The 23,737-nt window shown below is 42.0% G+C and overlaps 1 protein-coding gene across 1 annotated transcript; it reads left to right on the plus strand.

Moving 5' to 3' along the window:
- Positions 1–536: 536 nt before the first annotated feature.
- klf13 (Kruppel-like factor 13) lies at positions 537–20,719 on the plus strand. Its single transcript, XM_012871426.3, has 2 exons — positions 537–1,460; positions 20,189–20,719. Exons 1-2 carry the CDS (start codon positions 983–985, stop codon positions 20,494–20,496), a joined length of 786 nt encoding a protein of 261 aa, XP_012726880.2. The 5' UTR covers positions 537–982; the 3' UTR covers positions 20,497–20,719.
- Positions 20,720–23,737: the final 3,018 nt, after the last annotated feature.

Here is a 23,737-nt window from a genome sequence, read left to right on the forward strand (position 1 = left end):
GCGAGCGAATATAGACAATGGAGGGATGGTTGTCATTTTTTTCTCTCACATGTCACATTGTGGCAGGGCTTTGTGTTGCTGCGTTAAGCGCCATTTAATTCGCATAAACGGGATTTAGTGGCGCTAAACATGACACAATGTGAAAAAAAGTTCAAGGACTGTGATCACTTTTGCATAACACTGTAAACCTGACTTAAAAAAACGTCTGGGCGCTTTCAGTGATGAATTGCTTATTTTTTTGTTTCTAAAGAGCATAACCTCGGTGACGTGATGCACGCAGAGGTCACATGTTGCACAATATTCTTGACCCCCCCCCCCCCCCCCCCCCAATGATATATCGACCCAGCCTAATTTATACAAACCTGCCGGTAAAGATGCCATAAAAACGCGTTTCCAGCGCACCGGTGCGGCTGTCTCTGCAGGTAAGGACGCTGCACATCCTCCCAGCAGAAACTTTCTAGTAACTCGTGTTGCTCAGAGCACTTGGGGACATGCTGTACCCAATGAATGAGCCGCTCCTCTGACGATGCTGCCCGGCTCGACACGCCTCCCCCGCCCCCCCAGCATGGATACAGCGAGCAGGAGCAGGCGCTCAAGAGACGCGCTCACTGTGCTGGAGACAGTCTGAAGCCGCAATGGGAGTTAACGCATCCAAGTTTCAAGAGTTCCTGCTACCGGTGTCGCTGCACTAAACAAAGAGTGGGGTTTCTGTTTCTCTCTCTCTCTCTCCCTCCCTCTCTTTCTCTCTCTCTGTGTGTGAGAGAGAGAGATCATTGCGTTTTTTTTTTTGGGTCCGAGGCGTTTTTTTTCGCACAGGATGTTGATGATTTTGGAAAGCCGGGTAAGATCATAAAGTCAGTTCTCTCTGATGAGAACGACCTCCACCTCACCGCCACACAAAAGGGGAAGGCACGGTGCGAGTACTTTTTCTCTCCCTATAACCTCCCACACACGGATTTATTTCCAGAATTATTTTTTGTAAATGTCATTAAGAAGCAGAGAGGATCGTTCCAAAGACAGAATGGATCACTTCGCAGCAGAGTGCCTTGTTTCAATGTCCAGCCGTGCAGTTGTTCACCCCCATAAGGGCAACAGGGAGATTAAACCGGAGATCCCGACCTCCTCCAGGACGGGGGATGAGGTGAAGGAGCCCCTGGTGAAGGAGAACTCCTCGCTTTTCGTGGTGGCGAGGATCCTGGCGGATTTTAACCAACAGACGCCCAACGGCGTGGCCGAGCAGGCAAAGATAAAGGAGGAGAGCACGCCGAACCTGCGAGAGGATGGAAACTCTGCCACACCTACCGCCACCTCCGATCCTTTGCTCAGACAAAGAGGCAAGAGATCGAGAGGTCGGACTGAGCAGGAGCCACCTCAGAAAAAGCACAAATGCAACTATTCTGGCTGTGAAAAAGTTTATGGCAAATCATCCCACCTCAAAGCCCATCTAAGGACACACACAGGTCAGTTTTGGTCGGGCGCGGGTGTCAAAATGCTGCTTGCTGTGCTCCTGTTTCACACGAGTAATAAAACTGAGAATATATACTGTCTGATCTATACAGGATATTATTCAAAGTGCTGCCTTATCGGCCAACATTCACGAATCCACCTAAAATAAATACGACGCGCGCATTCATATGGCCTATATGCTCATAATAACGCAGACATTGCTCTGAGTTATATAAACTTTATAATGTCCTTTTAATTTCTGGGAAGGGAAGCTTGAAAACAGTGCCACTCCCACTCAAGTCTTTGAGCTTTGTTGCCCCCCCCCCCCTCCTCCTCCTCTCCCCACCGCACCCCGCCTCCCTGCTGAACGCACGCACGCACGCACACATCCACCACCGCATTGGACAGTATGTTCAAACTGAAACTGCGGTGTACATGTAGAACTACATTAAGCCACGTCCACTGAAGCCGATTGTTCCCTTTGACTGATTTTGGTTTGCTTTAAAGGAGCAGGAGCTAAACAAAAAAACAAAACCTGAAAAAAATATATATATATTTATATATATATGGAGACATGTTCATCCTAAGGTGCGCCGAATCAGTCAAGTGTGCATGGGCATGCAGGAAGTTTGCATAATCAGTCCAAAAAGTCCAACAGATGCGCTGCGAATCAGCAGCGTGCCGCACGTGACCTTCCTCAATAAAACTGACCGTACCTGCAGGTCTTTGCGCCTTGCATTCCGCAGGATAGGCTACTGAAGAAGGGAGAGGAGATATAGATCGGCTAAAATTTTTTTGGGGGGGAAGATAAGAGCTGCGCAGTCAGTCGCCTGTCTGCCCACAGCCCTTTGTTATGATGTGCCACACCCCCGCTAGACAGACTTGCCAGCTGATCTGGCCAGCAACAGACTCAGCTAGCTGAGCCTCGACTGGGGAGGCGCACTGCTGCTTCCTCGTGATGTGCGCGCAGCAGCCCACACCTTTATTTTTTACGCACGCGCACGCACGCACGTGGACACGCGCGCGCACACGGACGCACGCAGCCACATGCATCATCTTGACAGGGCTGAGAAGAAAACAGAGCTCTCTGGATCACAGGATAAAACACCTTGCGTGAGCGTGACCCACATTTGAGTCATCTGCTGCAGAAACGTGCAAGCATTTAAGCGGCAGCTCTACGAGCTCCAGCATATGTAAGGCAGGCACCCCGTCAGCTTCAAATGCCTTGTTGCTATCCAAGCAAACCTGCACGTTTGTCACACCCCTTAGATTGAGTCAAGAATCCACCCCCAAACACAAGCAGCGTTTAACTTATGTAGTGGTTAAAATGTACCTTTTATCTTCAGGTTTTAACTAGAAAGATAGACGCAGGTATGCCGTATACATGCATTATTTTGTTTTATGCTTAGGTTCTGGGCCAATTTGATCTGATCTTTTGTCACAACTTCGTTGTAGTTTAGTGTATTCATAAATTCAGAAAGTAAATAGTCTTAAAAATGATCAAAGCTCACGTGTAACGTCATTAAATGGTACATTATGAAGTGAAAATGTTTTATTAGATGCTATTCCCATTGTATTGTGGTTCTGATTCTTGCTTGAAATAGTTGACTCAATAGAATATGACAGATTAGGACCCCTAATCAAACCAAAACCTCCACTTTGGTATTATTTATATAAATAAAATGTATAATCACATTTCCTTACAGGAGACTAATTGAAGAACATATTAGATTATGTTAAATCGTTGGTTGTATAATAGGGTGCCCAATATCCCCAGGTAGGCAACATTTCAAATTTGAAAAAATCCGGCAGGAAATTACTAAAACCTCCAAGATGGTGCTGTAAAAATCTTAATGCACATGAGGTGCATTAAGGAGCTGAATTACAGTGCACGGTAACAATAAATATCAGTATTTAGATATGTTTTTAAAGATCGTACTTTAATTGATTAAAATTGTGTTTTAATTTTCAATAATTTGCTGCCAAATACTGACCTTCTTGTATAGAATCGACTTTAGTGTCCTATTCTCTGAACATATTCAAATACTGATCGACTTTGGGGGGATCTCTTTATCAAATGCAGGAACGCTGTATGTTCAGCGAAATGTAGATTAGCAATAATTAACAATAAAACCGATTGCTATAAAAAAAAAAAGCCATTACAGTCGTTATTGTGCTGTCGAAAATACATTAACTGGGAACATTTTTACATGTGCGTCCAATTTCAAAGGCGAGAGAGCCTTCCTCCTGCTTTATAGACACAACTGGAATGCCTCACCCCGTAAAAACAGTTTTGGGAAGAAATGGGATTCAGCCTTCGTGCCCCCCCCCCCCCTCCCCCATCCCAAACACAGAGGAACACCCCTTTTTGATTTGTCTCAGTTTGTAGATTTACTATCATTCAAAATAAATGATGCCGTATTGAGTAATTGAACATAAAGGACAAAGCAGCATAAATCACATGGAGACACCAAATGCTTGACGATTTTTCTTTCTCCAGACATCATTTGTCCAATCATTTGCTATTGATTGGGGTCAACTTTTACTGTTGCTCCAGTTGGAGCCGACAGCCGGCTGTTAAATCGCTATTTGTTAAGAAAAGGCTAAAGGAGAGAAATGTGGCTTGTAATTACTACAAGGAGGATTGTGTCTATTGTAATTACTGTTTTGTTTTTGTGCGGCATCACCGCCGCTCATTATTCTTTTTGCCATTCAAGCCTTTTCTTTTGTTTCATCTCGATGCTCCGCTTGCGTCCTTTAATTTCTTTTAATACAGATAGTCTGTGTTGATTCAATTGTTTAGTTCCAGACACTTGCAGTCTTTGCTGCCTTGTCTCAGAAAAAAAAAAAAAAAAAACTGCAGCCTTGCTTCCAGCAGCCAGCCCCCAGTCCTCCATCAGCCCCAACCATGTGAGTTTAGTGCTGTTTTATTGCTCCGTGCTAGCCCTGCCCTGGTCTCCGTGCCTAATAAGCGTTTCCTCTTGCCTGCCTCTCTGTTTGGATATGCTCCGCCGTCTGGCTTGCACCACTGGGCAGTGTCCTATAAATTCTGATAATAATGACCCTCTCTTCCCTTTTTTTTTACTGGGCAGGCCCAAAATGTGGGTCATCTGAGTTCAGCTGAGCTGCCTCAGCCAATCTTAGCATGTTTTCATGGAGTCAGACTCAGGAAGACGGTTTCCTTTCAGCCCCTACTAGCAGAATCACGAGAGAATGGATCCCAGCTTAATCAGGTCCAGCCAAGAGCTGCTTTCTAATTGAAGGAGAAAAAACAACAAAAGACAACAAACAGAGATTCAGGGACAAGATGCTCTGTCTGGCTTCTGACACCCAGGTTTTGCATTTTTATTATGGCTGCTTCTAAGAGGAGCAGAAATGTAAGATATTTTGCCTGTCTTACAAAATGTTCAAATGTAAAACTTACCAGCTATGTACATTTATTTTTTTAATCATCTTCTCATTATAGTACAATTGACACTGTTGGTGTATTTAGCATGTTGGAAGCTGTTAAGTGGCTTATAAAGGGCTAGCTCCTCAAAACATTAGCTTGAATAAACGTAACTTTATAAAACTAACAGACATTTTGACGCTCTTTCAATTTGGCTTTGCCCCTTACTTAAGAATTGGTCCATAACATTTCCTTTTTTCAAATCTTAGTATCTATCTATCTATCTATCTATCTATCTATCTATCTATCTATCTATCTATCTATCTATCTATCTATCTATCTATCTATCTATCTATCTATCTATCTATCTATCTATCTATCTATCTATCTATCTATCTATCTATCTATCTATCTATCTATCTATCTATCTATCTATCTATCTATCTATCTATCTATCTATATATATATATATATATGTCTGTGAATTAGAATAGCAGATCTGCCCTTTTCAATGTATAAACAGTGGCTGTTTGAGGGGACCCCCTCAGTGGAGATAAATAGGTTTCATTTTACGTTTCTTTTTGTTCGCGCTGGGTTCAACGGGGACATCCTGGGTGGAGCACACACAGGAATACACACTGAATTTAAATCACTCATTATGGTGCGATGAGTTTGATGCTCAGGAATCCACAGCAGTTTAGGGGTCTAAGGTTACCAGACGGCTTTTGTTTGGTATCCTTATGTTGGAGGAGGAGCCATTTTTTTTTTTTTGTTGCTGCGAGCACTCACTACGATGTGAAAGAGGGGGGAAAAAATGCTGATCTGATGCTTATTTACAGATAATCGGACAAGTGCTTCAGATTTTTTTTAAAGTGTTTGAACTTGTTGTTTAATGCTTTAGATCTTTCCAAGTGGTGTCTTGTGCTGTTTTATTTGAGGGGGGGGGGGGGGGGGTTCTCATTAATATCCCTAGGTCATGTCATACACACTGCCATCTCCAGAAAATTGATGGACCCTCGCTCCTCTTTCAGCTGACAGACCCCCACTGCCAAATCTTACAAAAGCCCATCTTGTCAGTGTACAATGCACATTTTGAAACCTGCTGGCCACACAGAAGGGGCCAGGGTCAATACTTCTTGACGACAAAGAGCCTAATGGCATATTTTACAGTTTGGTTAGTGCTTTTGTCTGAACCTCCTTTGTTTTCTGTTGTGGTACGTCTAATACTGGGAGATGGCTGTAAAACCCTTTACTGTCTTAAACAATAAGTGGTACCACCTGGAAGCCCGGCTACAGTCATGGAAAACCTGGTTCTACCAATGCACTACCTCTTTTCAGTCAAATAGCTGCGGTTAATGACATTTTTACATGGGAAATTATCCCAAATTCCACGTGGAATAAGCAGCAGGAGTCCCTCATTATATATGCTTCGTCCCTGCCAGTGGTTTTATATTTGGCTGCACTGCAACACAGAGCACTCAGTGCTCCTGTGTGGTTGGTAGCAGTGATGAGGTAGCAGGGTGGAGATGGGGTTTTCCTGAATCCAATCTTGGCACGCTATTGGGTAAAAAGAATATTAAGGGGCTGAAGAGTTCAATCTACATACCTGACCGGCAGCAAGACTTTTCTAAGCATGTGATACAATGTCTTTTTTTTTTTAAAATAACAGTTCCAATGTTGTACCACGTTACTGTTCAAGATACTGAGATATTTACATAATGATTGTTGGATTTTGCAGAAACTATATTTATGATCCATACAGAATTTACGTATAGGACCCACACAGTAGTAGAAAATGGCTTGAAAAGTTATTTTGGGATGGCATTGTGTGTGGGTTACATATGGCCCAATTTAAATTGCCTTTATAGGTTTGATGTTCTGGACAAAAAGCTTAGCCCATATGGGGTCAGCCCATGTGGGTCACATACAAGAAGCCCATTGTTAGTCCAGGCCCACTTTGTACCAATTCAACCCGGGCAACGCACTTCCATCAGGTAAACGATTCATGAACAATAAATCAAAACGAATAGACTTAAAAATAGATTATTTTCCTCAACACTATACATACTGTATGTATTGTAGTCATCTATAGGACCCTGGTACAAATATGGGACAGAGGAACCTCCTTTTGTTGTGCAGCAACATAATTTAAAAATTTGGAATTTCCCATTGGTTGGTCCTTTTCACTATTACATGTTTGCAATTGGGTTAAAAACTTTCAGAATTGTGTTGCAGCCCCAGGAATAATGTGGGGTCGCAATATTTACATACTGCATATTCCGTGTACTGTATGTTGAAAATTGGCTGAAAAATGGCAAAGCCTACGATGCGCTTATTCATCAAGGCTAAAATCCATTTGTGGCCCATATATACATGCTGTATCCAGTCTGTGGTCCTTTTACCTACAGTTGAAAGGATTTATAAGTGGGTTTAAAATGTATGTAACATTTTGCTGCAGCCATGATTATGAGCCAGTGAAGATGGTAGCCATAGGAGTAGAAAATGAGCCGAGCATGACCCCCAGATGGTATTGTACTTAGTTAGATGCTGCTCCAATTTTAACTGCCACTAAACGTTTAATGCAGCACAGCTATGGAAAAAAAAATATGTGACCAAGTTGTGCGGTGCAGTTTGAACAGATTTTTCTAATACCCATTTAAGACCCGGCAAAGACCTCATTCTCAAGAAACGTATTTCCTATTTTTACCCACTCAGCGTGAGCAAAATCCATATGGGGCCCATGTGCATATGTTGGATAGGGAGGAGTCTTCTTTTATTTGGCAACATGGTCATGTTAACATTTTGAAATGTCCAATGACTGGTGCTTTTCACTACTTTATGTTAAAATATGATCACTAGCAAAACTGCTTACCCGAGTGGACAACGGTCCATTCGTTTTGTATTCAGAAGTCAGAATTTATAGTTATAAGTCTGAAGATCAACTGGACAATCTTCAAAAGTCAACATGGAGACTCACAAGCCAGCCTGATCCCACTTTTCAATAGGTCTGCCATGCATAGAAACATGTTCAAAGCTGCAGAAATAAACTTTATTTCACTTTAGATTTTTTTTGTTCAACATTAAACTAACAACAAACATTTCACTACAATCTCTGTTTGTAAACCTGCGTTTGAATCTATACGTCGAAGAAAAATGTCATTGGCTAGTATTGCTCATAGTTTGTGGCACAATAATTAGCATGGGCATCTCATGTCATGTGGGCCTGTTAGCTTACAATAGTTCAGTCTAAATGAGCATTCATGCTGGAAAACTCTTGCTGTACATGTATAGCTGCGTGCTGCGGTATATTTTCCCGCTGTTAAGCAACAGGATGTGTCATTATAACTGGTTGGTTCTGTATAGCCAAGTGGAGCAGCAGAAACAAGGTATTAGTTAAATCAACCTGACCCTCGTGATGATAATAAAGCCAGAGTGGAGTCACCATCTTGCCCGTTAATCCTCTGGTGCAGTGTTACCGTCCCACAGAAGATATCTTCAAGACGTGTGTTGGCGCACATGCTGACCATATGCTATCCTGTCTGTGTTGATAACGGAGCAGTTTGCCGATAATGTTACGCTAAATCCCCGATTTGACTGTCATAATACAATCATAATGCAGAATGGCCTCTGTCAGCTATTGCCCTGGCTGTGTTTTTTTTTTTTTTTTTTCAGTGGCCCACAGGGCTTATTTATTCTTTAGTAAGCTCTGGCGTAGCTCTATAAAAGCTACCCTGTCTGTTCCCCCTCCAGCCTCTCCCACCGCTTTCTCGCCTGAGAAGCATGGTATGTGCTTAAGCATTTTTATGCTGCGAGACCAAGTTCTGGTCACGTCTTATGGTGTGGGGTTAATCGCAAGCGGCAGGAAGAGAGGGATAAAGACCTGTGGAAGACAGTAAATATTTCTCCCCAACCCCAGTATGTATATAAAAAAAACACACTACATGTCGCACGTGATGAAGGGATCTGCAGCACAAAGACAGAATGTACAGTAGAGTGCGGCAGGGTGGGGGTGGGGTTATATACCAGGGTATTCACTGTCAGTGCCATCTACTGATGTAGGTCATTTAGTCAGCTGCATCTGCAGCCAGTCTGGTGAAGGTTTGCTGGTCTGCAACCTTAGGAGCAAAACCCCATTCGGCACAAAATAGCCCAATCTGAAAGTTAGACTGACTGTGTCCTCTCTGTTCACAGCACATTGAATAAGAAAAACAACTTAATTTCAGAGGGATCAGTTCATGACAAATGTTTGCGGATGTGTTCACGACACAAAATGGTGCATGCTAAGTAAGAGGAAAGAAATGGTTGCATGTTCTTTTCACAATTTTTCATTAATAAATGTTTTCAGCGCCCTGATTGGATAGTTTGTAGAAACACCTTTTTGCTGCAGTCACGTCTGCGGGTCTCCAGGAAGATGTCAGTAGCAGCTTTGCACTTCTAGAAACTGTCAAACATCCCCATTCTTTTATTTTCAAAACAGCTCAAGCTCAGTCAGATAGAATAAAATAAAATAGAATAGACTTGAAATATATTTATTTTGCCACAATGGGAAAATTCAGGCATGACAGTGGCAAAAACACATAAACAGGAGACGCCAGATATACACACTAGATATATACACACTAGATTAAGTAATAGGAATAAAAAAAAGCTCATTTGAAGTACAGTTGTAAAGCAGAAGAATGAACTTATCTCTCAGAAAAGGAAACACTTATTGCACAATAATTAATTGATGATGTGGCATTTCCAGACAAAAATGCAATGTTCAAGTTAAATAGAGGAAAGACAGCAGTGGGTTTACAGAACATTGTAGATTGTATGGCCAGTGTCCATAAACAAGCATCTGAGGGCTTCTCACGAATTCCTGATTAGTTTAGGTTTAGGCCATTCTAACAACACATGAATATGTTATGATCTAATTGTAGCTCTGGCTGTATGTTTACAGTCTTTGTCCTGCTAGAGGTCGAGTCTCACGTCTTCTGTGTCCTCTATCAGGTTTTCTTCCAGGATTGTAGCTCCATCCATCATCTCATCTTCTGTGACCAGCTTTCTGGCTGAGGGAAAAGCATTCCCACACCATGATGTTGTCACCAGCATCTTTCCCTGTGGGCATGATGTGTTCAGGCTACTAGTGCTGTGCCACAGATAGGGGTTTGCTCTCAGCCTCAAAAGTCCAACTTTGGTTTCTTCTGACTAGAGCACCTAGACAAGATTGCTTTGTTTTTTTTTTATTTATTTATTTTTTGCTTTACTATTTAATCCATGAAATGTTGAAAGCTTGCTTTGGATGTCGTTTCATTATCTTACCCTGCTTCAAACTTCTCCCCAACTTTCTTCTTGACCTGTATGCTGTGTCTCTTGGTCTTCATAATTGCTGTTTGTTCGCTAATGTTCTCCAATAAACCTCAGAGGTCTTCACAGAATAGGCGCACTAACTACAGAGGCCAAATTACACACAGGTGGACAATATTTACTTATCAGGTCACTTCTGAAGTCAGGCGGTAGTACTTCATTTAAGGGTATCAAAGTGCAGGTGGCTGAAGACAAATGCGCAAAAACACTAAATCTTTCGTTGTTTAAGAGTAAGAGAAATTCAAGGGCTGCACGGTGGCACAGTTGGCAGCACTGATGCCTTGCCTGGGCCCTTTCTGCTTGGAGTCTGCGTGTTGTTCCCACAGTCCAACAACACGACTGGTAGGTTAACTAATCACGCAAACTGCCCTCAGGTATCGGTGTTTGTGCACGGTTGTTTGTCCTGTGTGTGTGTGTACCTCTGATGGACTTGCGACCTGTCCAGGGACCGATGCACCCTCTCCTCTGACCCTTAGAGATAGAGAAATTCAAAAATATCTATCCTTTTCCTTCAACTTCACAATTATGCCCTCCTTTCTCTCTGTCTATCACAAAACATCCATGACATCCGTGTCAATTTGTGGCAGCAATGTGGCGGAATTTGAAAAACCTCAAGTGGCGGCAGTAGTTTTTGCAAAGCGCTGTATGTACATGATGTACAAGCAGCGGGGCGTGGCAATCTATCTCAGCCTTTATTTGTTAAGAGTTAAGGCAAGACTGGCTAACTGTTTATCAGAAAGACACTAAAACGTGCCTCGCCCTTCAGCCATTAGCCTATATTAAGGCGGCTGGAAACTTCTCCTGCCTTTATCTCCTCCAATCACAGCGTAATTTTCTGTGCCCATGGAGGATGTTGATATTATGTGAGCGACAGAATCACAAATGTCATTAGCATGAACCGGTGTCACCCTGCGTGAGAATCGTGGATTATGATCGGACCGCGGAGTCATCGTAAACACCCTTTAATGACCTCGGCTATTTCTCTTCTGTCCGTTGACTTTGGCTTTGAGAGATAACGCCGCATGCGACGCATCTCAGGGCTAAAATAGCGCTTCCGTCCTGATGTAATGAGGCAAAATGCGCCGGTCAGTGCAGACCAGCCATGTCTGCCCTTCCCTTAAATAGTTAAGTGGATGAAGTAATGTGTGGCAAAGTGTGTGCAGGAATTAGAGTTGCACTTAAATCCACTGCATGGCTCTGTGTGTGTGCGAATGTCGATACGCGCGCATGCAGGCCGACGGGGGAGAGTTTACGGTTAGAGCGAGCAGCCCGTCCGCTCGAAACGCATTACAAGAGGGGGCACTCCTGCTGGGAGAAAGGCTGCTGCTATTGTTCTCAACCTGACAGCTTCGGCCCATTAAACAGAGGCAAGCAAGCTATGTTCCTATCAATAAAGGCGAAGGATGACGACACGTTAAACACGGAATGTTCCTGAAACACCTGACAGAGCCTTTTGCTGCACAAGCGGAGTTTGTTTGCAACCTACTTTGAATTGAGCTGCCAAGAAAATATGTTACTACTTAGCTGATTTTTTTTCCCCCCCTCCTGCTAATTTGTCTTCTCTCTCCCACCGAGTTTTTTTTTTTCTTCCTTCATAGCCGAGCAGACGCATAAACAGTCGCTCTGATCGCAGATGTGTTGCGACTCAAGCTGCGTCTTTCTGCAGACCACAAAACTTTTTTTTTTTTTTTGCACGCCTTTGTTGTTATTTTTGCACAACCAGAGCCTGTACCGGCTGCTTCGTGAAGAATGAAAGGAGGAGCTGCAGAAGCCTTAATGTATATACATATGTATTTATATTTTATTTTGCCCACACATGTTAGTGTTTATGTCTTCTTGGCACATAACGGTGCGTGTGGAGGGAGAGGAGGCGGGTTTGAGGTCGGGTTAACCCTGTCTGCTCCAGTAGTCTGTGGCGTTGAGGGCCTCGGTGATCATTGTAGTGTTCTTCAAAGGCCAGGGACTGGTGTGTCTGCTGTCTCCTGGCTGGTTACAGGTTATAGTGTTGTAAACATGAGACTAAATTAGTGGCTTGTCTTCAGCCCTGCCGCTGGAGTGAGTGTCCCTCTCATTTCATGTTGCCAAGCTGGCTGCTCCACTAAACTGGCACAAAAGGGAAGCAAATCCAAATCCTGTGGTCTGTGGGCTGGATTCTGGCTTTTATGTTGTCCTTCTTGAAACATTTGCCTCCAAAAATCTTAGCAAGTTTAAAGGAATAATTAAGCATTTTTCATCTGGGGTTCTGTTAATAGGCTGTAAGCAGGTAATATAATAACTCCCTTGGCGTCTTGCATTGATGTTCACAGTATATTTTTGTCCAAATCAAGTCTTCAATTCTCACATTGGATACCTGCCAATCAGGCTGTCTAAAACCCAGAATTGCTGTAGGGTATTAATTCAGTTCATATCTTAAAGCCTAATTCAAAATGTGATTTTTTTTTTTAGCTTTTCAGAAAATTCAACATGAAAAACTATTATAAACTGCTGTGTTTTTTTAGTTGATAGGTGTTAGTATTAACTTTATTAATGTTGAACCAGTTAATGTTGAATTTCTGAATGAACAGGAAATGGTTTTAGTTTTGATAAACAAGGACTTTGTTTGTAATGCAGTGCTAGTTTAAAAATTGGCAACATGAGAATACGATGTCAACTGTATGTTATAGTGGTCGAGTCATGTACTATGACCATTAGAAACACAACACCTAATTAATCTTCAAATATAACTATACGTTAAGCGTTCATCCTGCTAGTGTTTCTGTAGTCCTTTTAGAGCATGAAGAGAATTCTTGCACTGGCTACAATCAGCAAACATAAACATTGCTGTCCATTTGATGGCAGTACGGCAGAGCTATCAGAAAGCAAGATGGCGACTGTTGACACAGCTTCTGTAAGAGCCAGGGGACCATCCTGCAACGCCTCGAAGTAAAGTGACAGCTCGGTGGGCAAAGACCAACCTAATCTACAGGGTTAAGGTTTCTTAAACTTTCTTTTCACATCTCCCAGTCGGTCGAAGCAGATGACCGTTCATACTGAGCCTGGTTATGCTGGAGGTTTTTCCTTCCCATTAATGGGGAGTTTTTCTTTCCACTGTCACTTCATGCTTGCTCGGTATGAGGGATTGCTGCAAAGCCATGTACAATGCAGATGACTCTCCCTGTGGCTCTACACTTCTCCAGGAGTGAATGCTGCTTGTCGGGACTTTGAAGCAATAAACTGGTTCCCTTATATAGGAATTTTTTTACCAATCTGTATAATATGATTGATTTTGACTTTGTGAAGTGCCTCGAGATGACATGTTTCATGAATTGGCGCTGTATAAATAAAATTGAATTGAATTGAAATCTCCGCTGGATGGTGGTGACTTTCTCGGCTCCATTGATTCTCCTTGGTTATTCATTGTGCGCACGCGCAATGTTGTACTTCTGTTTATGTGTCTTTTTATTGTAAATATACAAAAACAGAAATAAAATATAACAAGCCAACAGGGCACAATAATTTAATCGGAAAAACCTTCGTATGGAACCAGAGTGAGCTACTGGCGAAGAAATTCCTGAAGTCATTGTGTGTGTGTCTAGGCCCCATTAAGCAAATTTCTTAATAACATGACATAGAGTCACTTAATGAACCTTTCAGTTTTACAGATATCCATGTGGAGACCCCTGAAAATGGGCAGCATTCGAGTGGACTCATCAGAGTCTTCAGTCCTTTCTTAAAAGTCTGCATAGACTAAAGCAAACAACAATTTAAAGGTGCATAAAATAGCATTCACATAAGCCATTTAAACATTTTTGGGGTTTAAGGCTGATATTGTATCTGCTTTGGTTCTGCTCAGAGTAGATCTCCGTGTCAGGGACCAACTAAAGCGGGTTTATACTAAATGAAGATGCCAATAGAGTTACAGTATCTACTGCAGGCTAGATATTAACCGGTAATAATCTTTTGCTAAAATCTAATTTCAAAAATCCCAAACGATCACACACTTTTTGTTTCAAGTTCTGCAAGAAAGGACTACGGGTTCTAACTGTACAGGAAATGGAAAGTTAACCTCAATCTTATCTTTGAATTATATACACACAAAAATAAAATCTCTCCAACCAAGCTGTTTAACTCTTGCTGACTTCTGGCAGGGGGCTCACATGGTGTTTTTCAGGTGTAGCCTTTGTGCCGATGCCTGAGGACGCAACAGGAATTTTATCTACGGTTAGCTGAAATGCCAGTAGCCGCTGGTAGAGCAGGTGATTGTGTTCGGTTCGTGCGCCGCTGCCTGCGTCAAAGGTGTGATTTGATCTCGCCTTCGCAGACAGAGTCCTTTACACCTCAGGGACAGATTTCATGTCTCTCGAGCGTTTTCTGCAGAAACCGCTGTGCAACGTGAACGAGTGGAGGACGGGAGGGATGAGCCTCTTATTTACTAACCCACTGGACTCAGTCAGAACAGTTATATAACAACAGCACCTGTGACATAATCACACCACCTTTCAGCGGGGGGGGTTGGTGGGGGACACTAGTGCTTAGCTGAGGTCTTTTTTGCCTGCATGATGTAACTCACTTTATGGGTAACTGGGTCACTGTGTTCGTATGGGAGAAACTTCCCTTCTCTCTCCGCCCCTCCTCCTTTCACCCTCGCCCTCTGCAACTGACACGTTCTGAGAAAGGCAAAGCATGCATGTGGCAGACTGCCAGGGCCGTGGAGACCAATGGGCGAGGCCTGACATCACAGTCGCCACGCTGCCCCGCTGTGGGCGGACTCTAACTGGATGGGAAGAAAGGCAAGCTCCGGTCACATTCTTTTTTTTTTCAGCAGAGATGCTGAGTAATCGCTACAGTCTACAAAAATAGCCTGGACAGTGTCATCCCAACAGTCCGCACGGTATTATCACTTTTATTCACGATCCAGGCATCTAAACATGCAATTCCAGTTTTTTTTTTTTTTTTTTTTTTTTTTGCGATGTAACAATTGAGACCATGATAAAAACAAATTACTGCTTTTTTTTTCTCCGCTGTGAAAATTAACAGAAAAAGAAAAGTAGAAGGAGGAGAAACAAACCAACAAACCCAGTTGCATAAGTGTGGAGAAACCTGTTTTCCTGAGCAAACACCTTTTTAATTCGATTTTAGCGTTCAGCATTATTTGGTGGGTCTCTATCAGCACCCCCACAGCTTAATTTGTCAATATTCGCAGATGTAGCAGATTGTGAAGCTCTCCCTCGTCCACCCTCATCTTCTAGTGAATCCACAGATTTTGTTTAAAATTTAGATTCGGACTTTGACTGGGACATTCCAAAACTTACATTTTCCTTTTATCCAGCCGTTCTATTGTGGATTTGGATGTAAACACAGCCTCGCAGTGATGCCAGAACATTAAAAATCTCTCCTCCTCATCAGCTTCTTAGCTGACTCTTTCAGGTGTCTGCTAGACTGAGTGGTATTTGGAAATGTTCATAATTTCATCCGCCTCAATAAAACCACAATTTCTTCTCAAGAAAAGTAACTGCAGAGCATGGCAGCAGCCCACTGCCACATATCACTGTAGATATTTTAATGTTGCATAAACTCCAATTTAGTTTCATCAGAACATACATTATTCTCCAACCAGGTTTTTCTTTGTAAGAAATGAATTCTGCATTGCGACTCTATTCTTTCTTCAAGACATTCAGAGAAAACAGAAGACTGTGGTCACAAAACAACAGAGCCCAAACAAGGTGAACATCCCTGCAGCTCATTTATTGTTGCCTTTATTGGTGACCTCTTGGTAGCGTTCATGACCAGTTTATATTTTTTCCTTGTAATAATCATGGAGGCACCACCGGTTTTAAGAATGTCACTGTTGTCCCACATTTCCACAAATGAAGCGTGACCGTCATCATTGTGCCAATGCATACAAATAATGTTGTGAAACAAATATGTTGTAAATAAAGAAAATGTGGAGAAGTCGGTAAAATTATACCAGGAAAGCTTAACTTTATTAGGCGCCCGCCATAGCATTTGCAAAGTAAATGCTATGGCGGAGCCTTCTATTATGCACCCAGCAAGGGGTTTCTTTATTATTATCATTCAATTTTATTCTTCCGTCACCGTGAATACAGCCCGAACCGTAGGGTCTACCCCCACAAACTATATATCAAAACGTGCGTTTGTTTAAGTGTGCTATCGCTTTTGTAACGGGGTTATTGCAGCTTTTTATGTTTGATGTTTTCTTCCTTAAAACTATTTGTTTGTCTTTAAGCTAAACTGAAAAGGAAATCTGTCCCAATATATGTGGAAAATGTTTGGAAGCGATTTAATTTGGGCTTGCGTGTCACCAACAGCTGCACACTTTGGAGAGCCCCTGTGTAGTGTAAAAAAATGTTTGGAACGATGCCCTTTTTAATATTTAGAAAGCATCTATTTTCACACTGTTAACCTTAAACACAAAAAGGTTTTTTTTAAGTGTACTCAGAGTGCAGCAAAGATTGGTCTGAGTGAAATGCAGTCTGATATCTGATGCTTTCACCCTGCGTTACTGTATCAGGCCAGGCAGACAGCCTCCGCTCTCTTTCATCTGCTCAAATATTAATGTTGGTTGGATCTGTTACTCTGGTTATTGACCCTTATGCAGCCTGCACAACTTGGCTCTACTTTTAGGCATGTAACTCATTTTTGCAGTGGCAGAAGGCAGCCTGAGGTCCCTTCTGCTGCTGCTATGGTATTAAACCCCCTCAACGCGACCCGCCTCAGTCAGACCAGAGCTTAAAAAAAACATTTACACCACGCCCCCTTCAAACCAGCCGTGATGTGAGCTGTATCCTTTCGCAGGTTCTGCGTTTTTGCTGTAACTTTAAGCTGGAACGTCAATCTGCTCTCTGATAAAACGGAGTCAGAAAAGCCACACATCATGTCCATACGCAAATCAGTTAGTGATTTTAAATCATTTTAAATCCAGGATTGCAACTGCAGTCCTGGAGTGCCGCTCTCCGGCAACTTTTCGACTGCGTCCCCGCTCCAAAAACCCAGGACCGTGGCACTCGGGGACTGATGTTGCAGACCCCTGGTTTAAACGCATAATGTGACGCATGAAGCGGCAGGAAGTGCAGTGGGCAGGGCTGACTGTGTTTGCATGGAGCTGTGGTGAGGCGTCAGAGGCAGAAAACGCAAACCATACTGTCTAGACTTGCTCTGTCTGTCTGCATGCTTTGTAACCATAGGGTAGGGAGAGATCTAGATTTGAAGTGAACCGAGTTCTTGTTTTTTGGAGGCCCTGGCATCAGGTAGCGTATGAAAATTTGACGCTGAGGTGTGCTTGTTTCCACTGAGACCCACAGGGAAACCAAATAACAAAGAACGCCTTTGACAGCCATTTTTTTTTACCCCCCTCCTTTTTGTGCCGTGTTTAAACATTCACGACTCTCACCTCAAAACACTGTGTAACGATTGATTAATCTAATTCAAATACAGAAACCCTACAGGTTTTAAAAATTGAGTCATGCATATGCTGGATGTGTCATTTTGTTGTTCAGAAGCTCAATGACTCAGCCGCATCGCGCATTAGGCGAACTCCTGGTGTTGGTTTCAGCCACGCAGTTTGCAGATTAGAATGCGATTAAAACACAATACATATGAGATAACATACAGTGGCTTTGAGTAGATTTGCCTGAATTCCCACTTTAATTGTGTGAGGTAAAGGGAGAACGTGTGATTTCCCGTGTACCGAAGCACGGATGGCTGCGTGTTTGACAGTGGGTTGGGTAGTCGGGAGTGTGATTAGTATCTGGAACCATGTAATTAAACTCTGTCTGCTGCTTCGGTGTCACGCCACTTTGTAGTTAAGTTATCACAACAAACACAGTTGCAGCTTATTTGTCTCGCATCTCTTCAACAGTTTTGTGAAAACTTTGCGATTTTTTTAATATCCCTCCTCTTACAGAGTTATTAAACTGTGGGAACAACACTGCTTGTTCATTCACGGCAAATGAGTCATCACACACGGCGATAAGGTGTTTATCAAATGAAGATAACCTGTGTTATTGTCAGCTTCTCTATGGACCACTCACAATTCTCTCCAACTATCTGCTTAGTATACCCATGCAATCAAACCTCAAATATAAGCCGAGGCCTGTTGGGTGGCTATAAGCTGTTGTGGTCCATTTACCGCTAATCGCACCCAGTTTACATTCTTGCGCGCTATTCTCCTAAAGATAATTTGACTTTCCAGAATTTAAATCGTGTTTTGATTAAACCTCCAGACTCGTCCCTTGCTCCTGTGTATTTCACCAAAGTATGTTAAAAACCTCCACTGGAAGCTGTGCAGCCGGGAGTTTGTTTACACATTCAACACACAGGAACGGTCGAGTTGCATAGTTTCAAATCATAAAGGGATTGATTTCATGAGGAAATATTTTTTGATTGCTTAAGATAAGTTTTTGAGTGCCTGAGGGGGTCTTAACGCTGTAAAAACAGCTGCGTCGAAAGCAAACAACTCAAAAAGTAGATAGAAGTGAGTAATGTGTAAGGATAAGGATTTTTTTTGTTTTGTTTAGTTTAGCAGTAAGACTTTTAGTTTTTTGGGGGGGGGAATAAAGCAATCTGTCTAACAAAAAAAAAAAAAAAAAAAAAAACTGTTACCGGTACGATTTTAAAATGTCACATTTTAAAACCACACATTTTCTCTATAGCTGACATTTTTACATGTTCAATATTTTTTAACTAAATGCTAGGGAAAGGGCTGGAGAGACCAGATTGTTCTTCAGCATTGTCTCCGGAGGACAGAGAAACAACAGCACAGTCCCTCCCCCACCTGTTGCTGCACACAGCCTATCAGCTAAAAGGAGATTTTACGTTTGCCTCACCCATAAGACAGATACGTTTGATCGTCTGGAAATATTTCCTGTTGTACAGTTTATACTTGTGTTAAACGAGCAAAAATGAATTACATAAGCATTTGAAAAATTTCAACTTCATTTCGGTAGGGTCCATTCAAACTTTTTGCTGAGGACAACAAATCACAAGTCTTAAGGACAACTTTACTATGACATTATTTTAGCCTCAGTCAAAATAATCATCGCTTTCCTGTTTTTAAATAAAAGTGAGGTGTTTGTTTGTTTGTTAGTCAGTTTTTTTAATGTAGACTGTGGTCTTTTACTTGAGGGTAATTTATCTTAAATGCCAGCAAATGCCTAAAAATATTTTATTCTTTCAATTATATCATAATACACTGTAGAAAAAGGAGAACCTAATTTTATCCTTGCTTTTTTGTGGACCAGGGGTTTGGTTTAGGACTAAGGTGTCAATTAGATTTAGGTTGATGGTTAGGGTTAGTCAAGTCTTTAAAACAATGATGTGCTTATGCTCAGCATGGGAACCACAATCACAGAGGAAGTTTCTATTGCAAGTTGATATTATTAGAAGTCACACGTTATTTTATTTTTTTTTGTTTGTTTGCTTTATTTCGTCCCAACATAATTTAAAGTAAAATGTGTTTAAACACAATTCGGGTTAACAGTAATCTTACATGCTTAAATCTTCACGTGACGTTGCAGTCGATGGGACCCAGCCCACATTGCAGGTTATCAGTCCATTAAATGGACATTATCAGGTCTTATCTCTCCTCTATAGGTGTCGTCCTCTGTCTCTGAGGACCCTGAACCAGACCTCGTCACTCATTCTGATAGAATAGAGGGAGAGCCGCAGAGATTACAGGGGGGGGGGGGGGATCTCCTGTGGTTATCTAAAGCATCCACTGTTATTGTCATGGGAATGGCTGCATTTACCATTCAAATTCTGACCAGCTCAGTTTATTGCCTAAAACTAAGCAAAATGAGATGTGAAATAAAATGTTTAAGATCTACGTTAAACAATAAAAATAGCACATGGTAAAGTTATTTGGCGGAAAGTTTTGTGCATAATAATGAAGCTCAAGGGGTCGGCAGTAAGGCCTGATATTGTCTTGAAAACGAGATTTCAATCTCAGTCTCGCCTAGGCGCATAGAGGATCTAACCATGGTTGCGTGTTTTTCCTGTGTTCTGCAGGTGAACGGCCCTTCCCATGCACCTGGCCCGACTGCAGCAAGAAGTTCGCCCGCTCCGATGAGCTGGCCCGCCACTACCGCACCCACACGGGGGAGAAGAAGTTCGGCTGTCCGCTTTGCGACAAACGCTTCATGCGCAGCGACCACCTGATGAAGCACGCCCGCCGCCACTCGGATTTCCAGCCCGGCATGTTGAAGAAGCCCCACGGTGGCGGCGCCACGCGCCCCGGCTCTCTCAGCGACTACAGCCGCTCGGATGCATCCAGCCCCACCCTCAGCCCCGCCCTCAGTCCCGCCAACTCGCCTTAAACTGAAACCTGGTCGCACTTTCGAGGCCCCCAGACTGTGAGGCCTGCAATTTCATCGTCACAACACTTCTGTTGCACAGTCGTCAGCAACCCCCGCCACCCCCTCCTTTGCTATTCCTGCGCTTGCTGTGGTGTCCCATACTGTACATAAGTGCTTATTGTAGTGCAATTACTTGTGTGATCCTAAAAGAAGACAATGCCTTTCCCAGATGGTGACATTTCCAGTCTGTACCACATGTCTGTATTTTTTAAGCTTCTGACTATGGCTAGGTGTTTCTTGTATATTCACAGTTTAGAAGAAGGAAAGGAAACAGATACCCTCATGAGTCTTATCAACATTTTTTTTTTGTTTTTTAATTGATTTTGTTTAATAGAACGGGTTAGGAGAAGGGGTACACACACACACCTCAGGATTGAAGACAGTTGCTCTTTCTGTAGTACCACAGTACTCAAGAGTACTCACATTGACTGCACAATATACTCATCACTTTACTCGAAAATTCAACGGATAGTTGAATTTTGCGCCCTGCTCAGGGATGGCCTTGTTATCTTGAAAGAATGAACATGGTGAAGAGAAACATACAGTACATGCTATACTGCAGCCTTACACTCAACACGATTTGCACTCTAACGCTTCGTTTGTCGGCTTTTGGCATTTGAGCAAACCGGACATACAGTCATGCGGCCATTTTGCTAAAACATGTTCCATCTTTACGTTCGGGGGTGGGGTGGGGGGGGGGGTCTGATGTAATGCAGCTTTTGTGTTTTGAGAAAACAATCAGTTTCCACGGCGTGGAAAACGAATGCATCAGTGCTAGCATTCATGGACGTTACACTGGTGGAGATTGTGCGCTGCAGTAAACAGACCTATGTAGTGCAGAGCTTGTGAATCTGCATCGGCAGGCGGATTGGGATTATATTGAGTTAGTGTTTTCCTTTTTTTTTTATAAATGTACGTATGAGTAAACAAAACAAAAACAAAACAAAACAAAAAAAACAAGACAAAACACAAAACAAAAAAACCTACGGAATTTTTTTTTTTACATAATGAGAATGAAGTTTAAAAGCAGCTGTTCACACATAACCAGAACCAGGGTTCCTGCAAGTTTCAACTAGTTCACACAAATACTTTATAATAATGCTATGATTTAAATTAAAGACCAAGAAGTTTAATGCCAAGTCTGTGTGCAAGTCCTGCTGTAGCGACCCTTGAATAAGGATGCAGCGGAAAGGACTCACCTACATGTTTAATGAAAATAATAGCAAAAAAAAAAATACATATTTGCTTTATAGCTTGTAGTTATACAAGCTCTAATGTTGTTAAGCTTAGTTATTAAGTTATAATTAAGCTTAATTATTAAGCTTAATTATAAGCTTAAACAATCTAAACACAGCTTTGTCAATTTAAATTGGTGTTTTCTAGCTCTGGCATATGAGTGGACAACGTTTACCTCTTGGTTACCCAACTTCAATGGCTCTGTGGTCCAGATAAGCTAAACTAAACCATTTTATATAAACAACAACAACAACAAAAAACAACATATGTGATCTATACCAAAATAGGACCTAAATGAGGATTTTTTAACCTCTCCATCAAGTGAAATGTGGCATCTAAAGGAATAAGAGGAGATTGCTATAGAGAAAATCTCAGTGGAAAATTAACTCTGCAACTAAAGGTCACAGAAGACAAGTCAAAAATAAACCAGTCACCAAGAATTAAGCCTATGTGAATAAACTAAGGGTTATTTGCTAATGATTTACTAAAAACCGAAGAAAAAAAAACATAAACGCAGTCTGTTGACCATTTATAAACGCAAGAGTAACAGTGTGCTCAAGCTATAGTAATTAAAGCTGATTAAGAACCTAAAAGTTGTGAAAAGTCTACCAGTGTCTCCTAACCCAAAAGGAAAGCTATTTTAGAGTATATTTCTGGAATACTTTCGTACCTCACTTTACTCTAAAACAGAAGAGGAGGAAGTTAAAAGCTTACAAGGAAAGCCAAAGTTACAGAGCCACTAAGATAATGCAGCAGTTTTTGGTATTAAAGAGTACCTCAGTGGTCATGTATTCTGTTTTTATTTTTTTCACAATCAACCTGCCTTTCTGTTACAGAGTTCTGACACCTCTTTATCTCCTTGTTGGCTGCAGTTTACAAGAACTTTTCTACTTTGGCTTTTTTGAATGACCTGGAGGTTCCATACTTTTAAACTTGATTAATGCAAGCATTTGCCAAAAAAAAAAAAAAAAAGTTCCAGAGGGCTTAAAGGGACATCTGAGTCGCTACACTTTCCTAAAGTGTACACTTTCGTAGCTTTATAACAATTATTGAAGACAGGCTTTAGCCACTAGAATGAACATTTTACTACGAAAAAGGAGTCTGTAGTGGTTAACATAACAACAATGTTTGTATTATGATTACTTGAACATGTAATTTTAAGCCCATGAACCAGTTTCATGAGCCAAATATGCATCATGGGGTTTGTAGTTTTCTCACAGCATGAAAACAATTAAAATCCTCAGCCGGAGCTAAAAATCCCTGAACAAATGAAGAAAAAATTGAATGAATTAATTAGTCAAAGAAGCAATGAACAAACAAACGCACAACAATAGGTAAGACAAAGCTAAATGTACTTCAGGCCTGAATATGGAAATATCTGGGCAGATTTAAGACCCTGTAAGGCCTAATATTGAGAGTAGGACTTTTGAAGACCTTGCAGAAACCCTGACTGTTCTCTGATCAGCACATGTTCCACCTAGAATGGAGAACAACTTCAGTAATAAAATAATTTTTTTCCATCTCATCAAGCACACAGGAAAATGTACCAAAGACAAGCTTTTTATTCAGTCCTGTCGTAGGGTGAGGTATCAGAGGTAGAGTCAGGCTCCATATCCCTGGAGAAAACAGCTGCACCCAAAAGAAGACATTACCACCCTGCTGGAGGGAGAGCTAGCATGTCGTTCTCATCCGGCTCTACCTGTCCTGTCAGCGAGCCAGCCGAATGAAATTAGCATCGCCCAATTAGGAGGTCAAACGTCGCCTAGCGCGCTCGGCTGATCTGAGCCGAGGACGCAAAGCCGATATCTGCGACAAGCAGGCGAGAGAGGACAGGTCCCGATAAAAGAGGAGAGGTTTTTTTATCACAAGCTGAGCAGCACAAAGGAGGAGACGCGCAGAAGCAGGCACCCCCCCCCTCCATTTCCTCCTCCCTCCAACTGTAGAAAGAGCCAGCAGAAAAAGAGAT

The sequence above is a fragment of the Fundulus heteroclitus genome, chromosome 2 (genome assembly GCF_011125445.2).
Source record: "Fundulus heteroclitus isolate FHET01 chromosome 2, MU-UCD_Fhet_4.1, whole genome shotgun sequence".
NCBI classification, from domain to species: Eukaryota; Metazoa; Chordata; class Actinopteri; order Cyprinodontiformes; family Fundulidae; genus Fundulus; species Fundulus heteroclitus.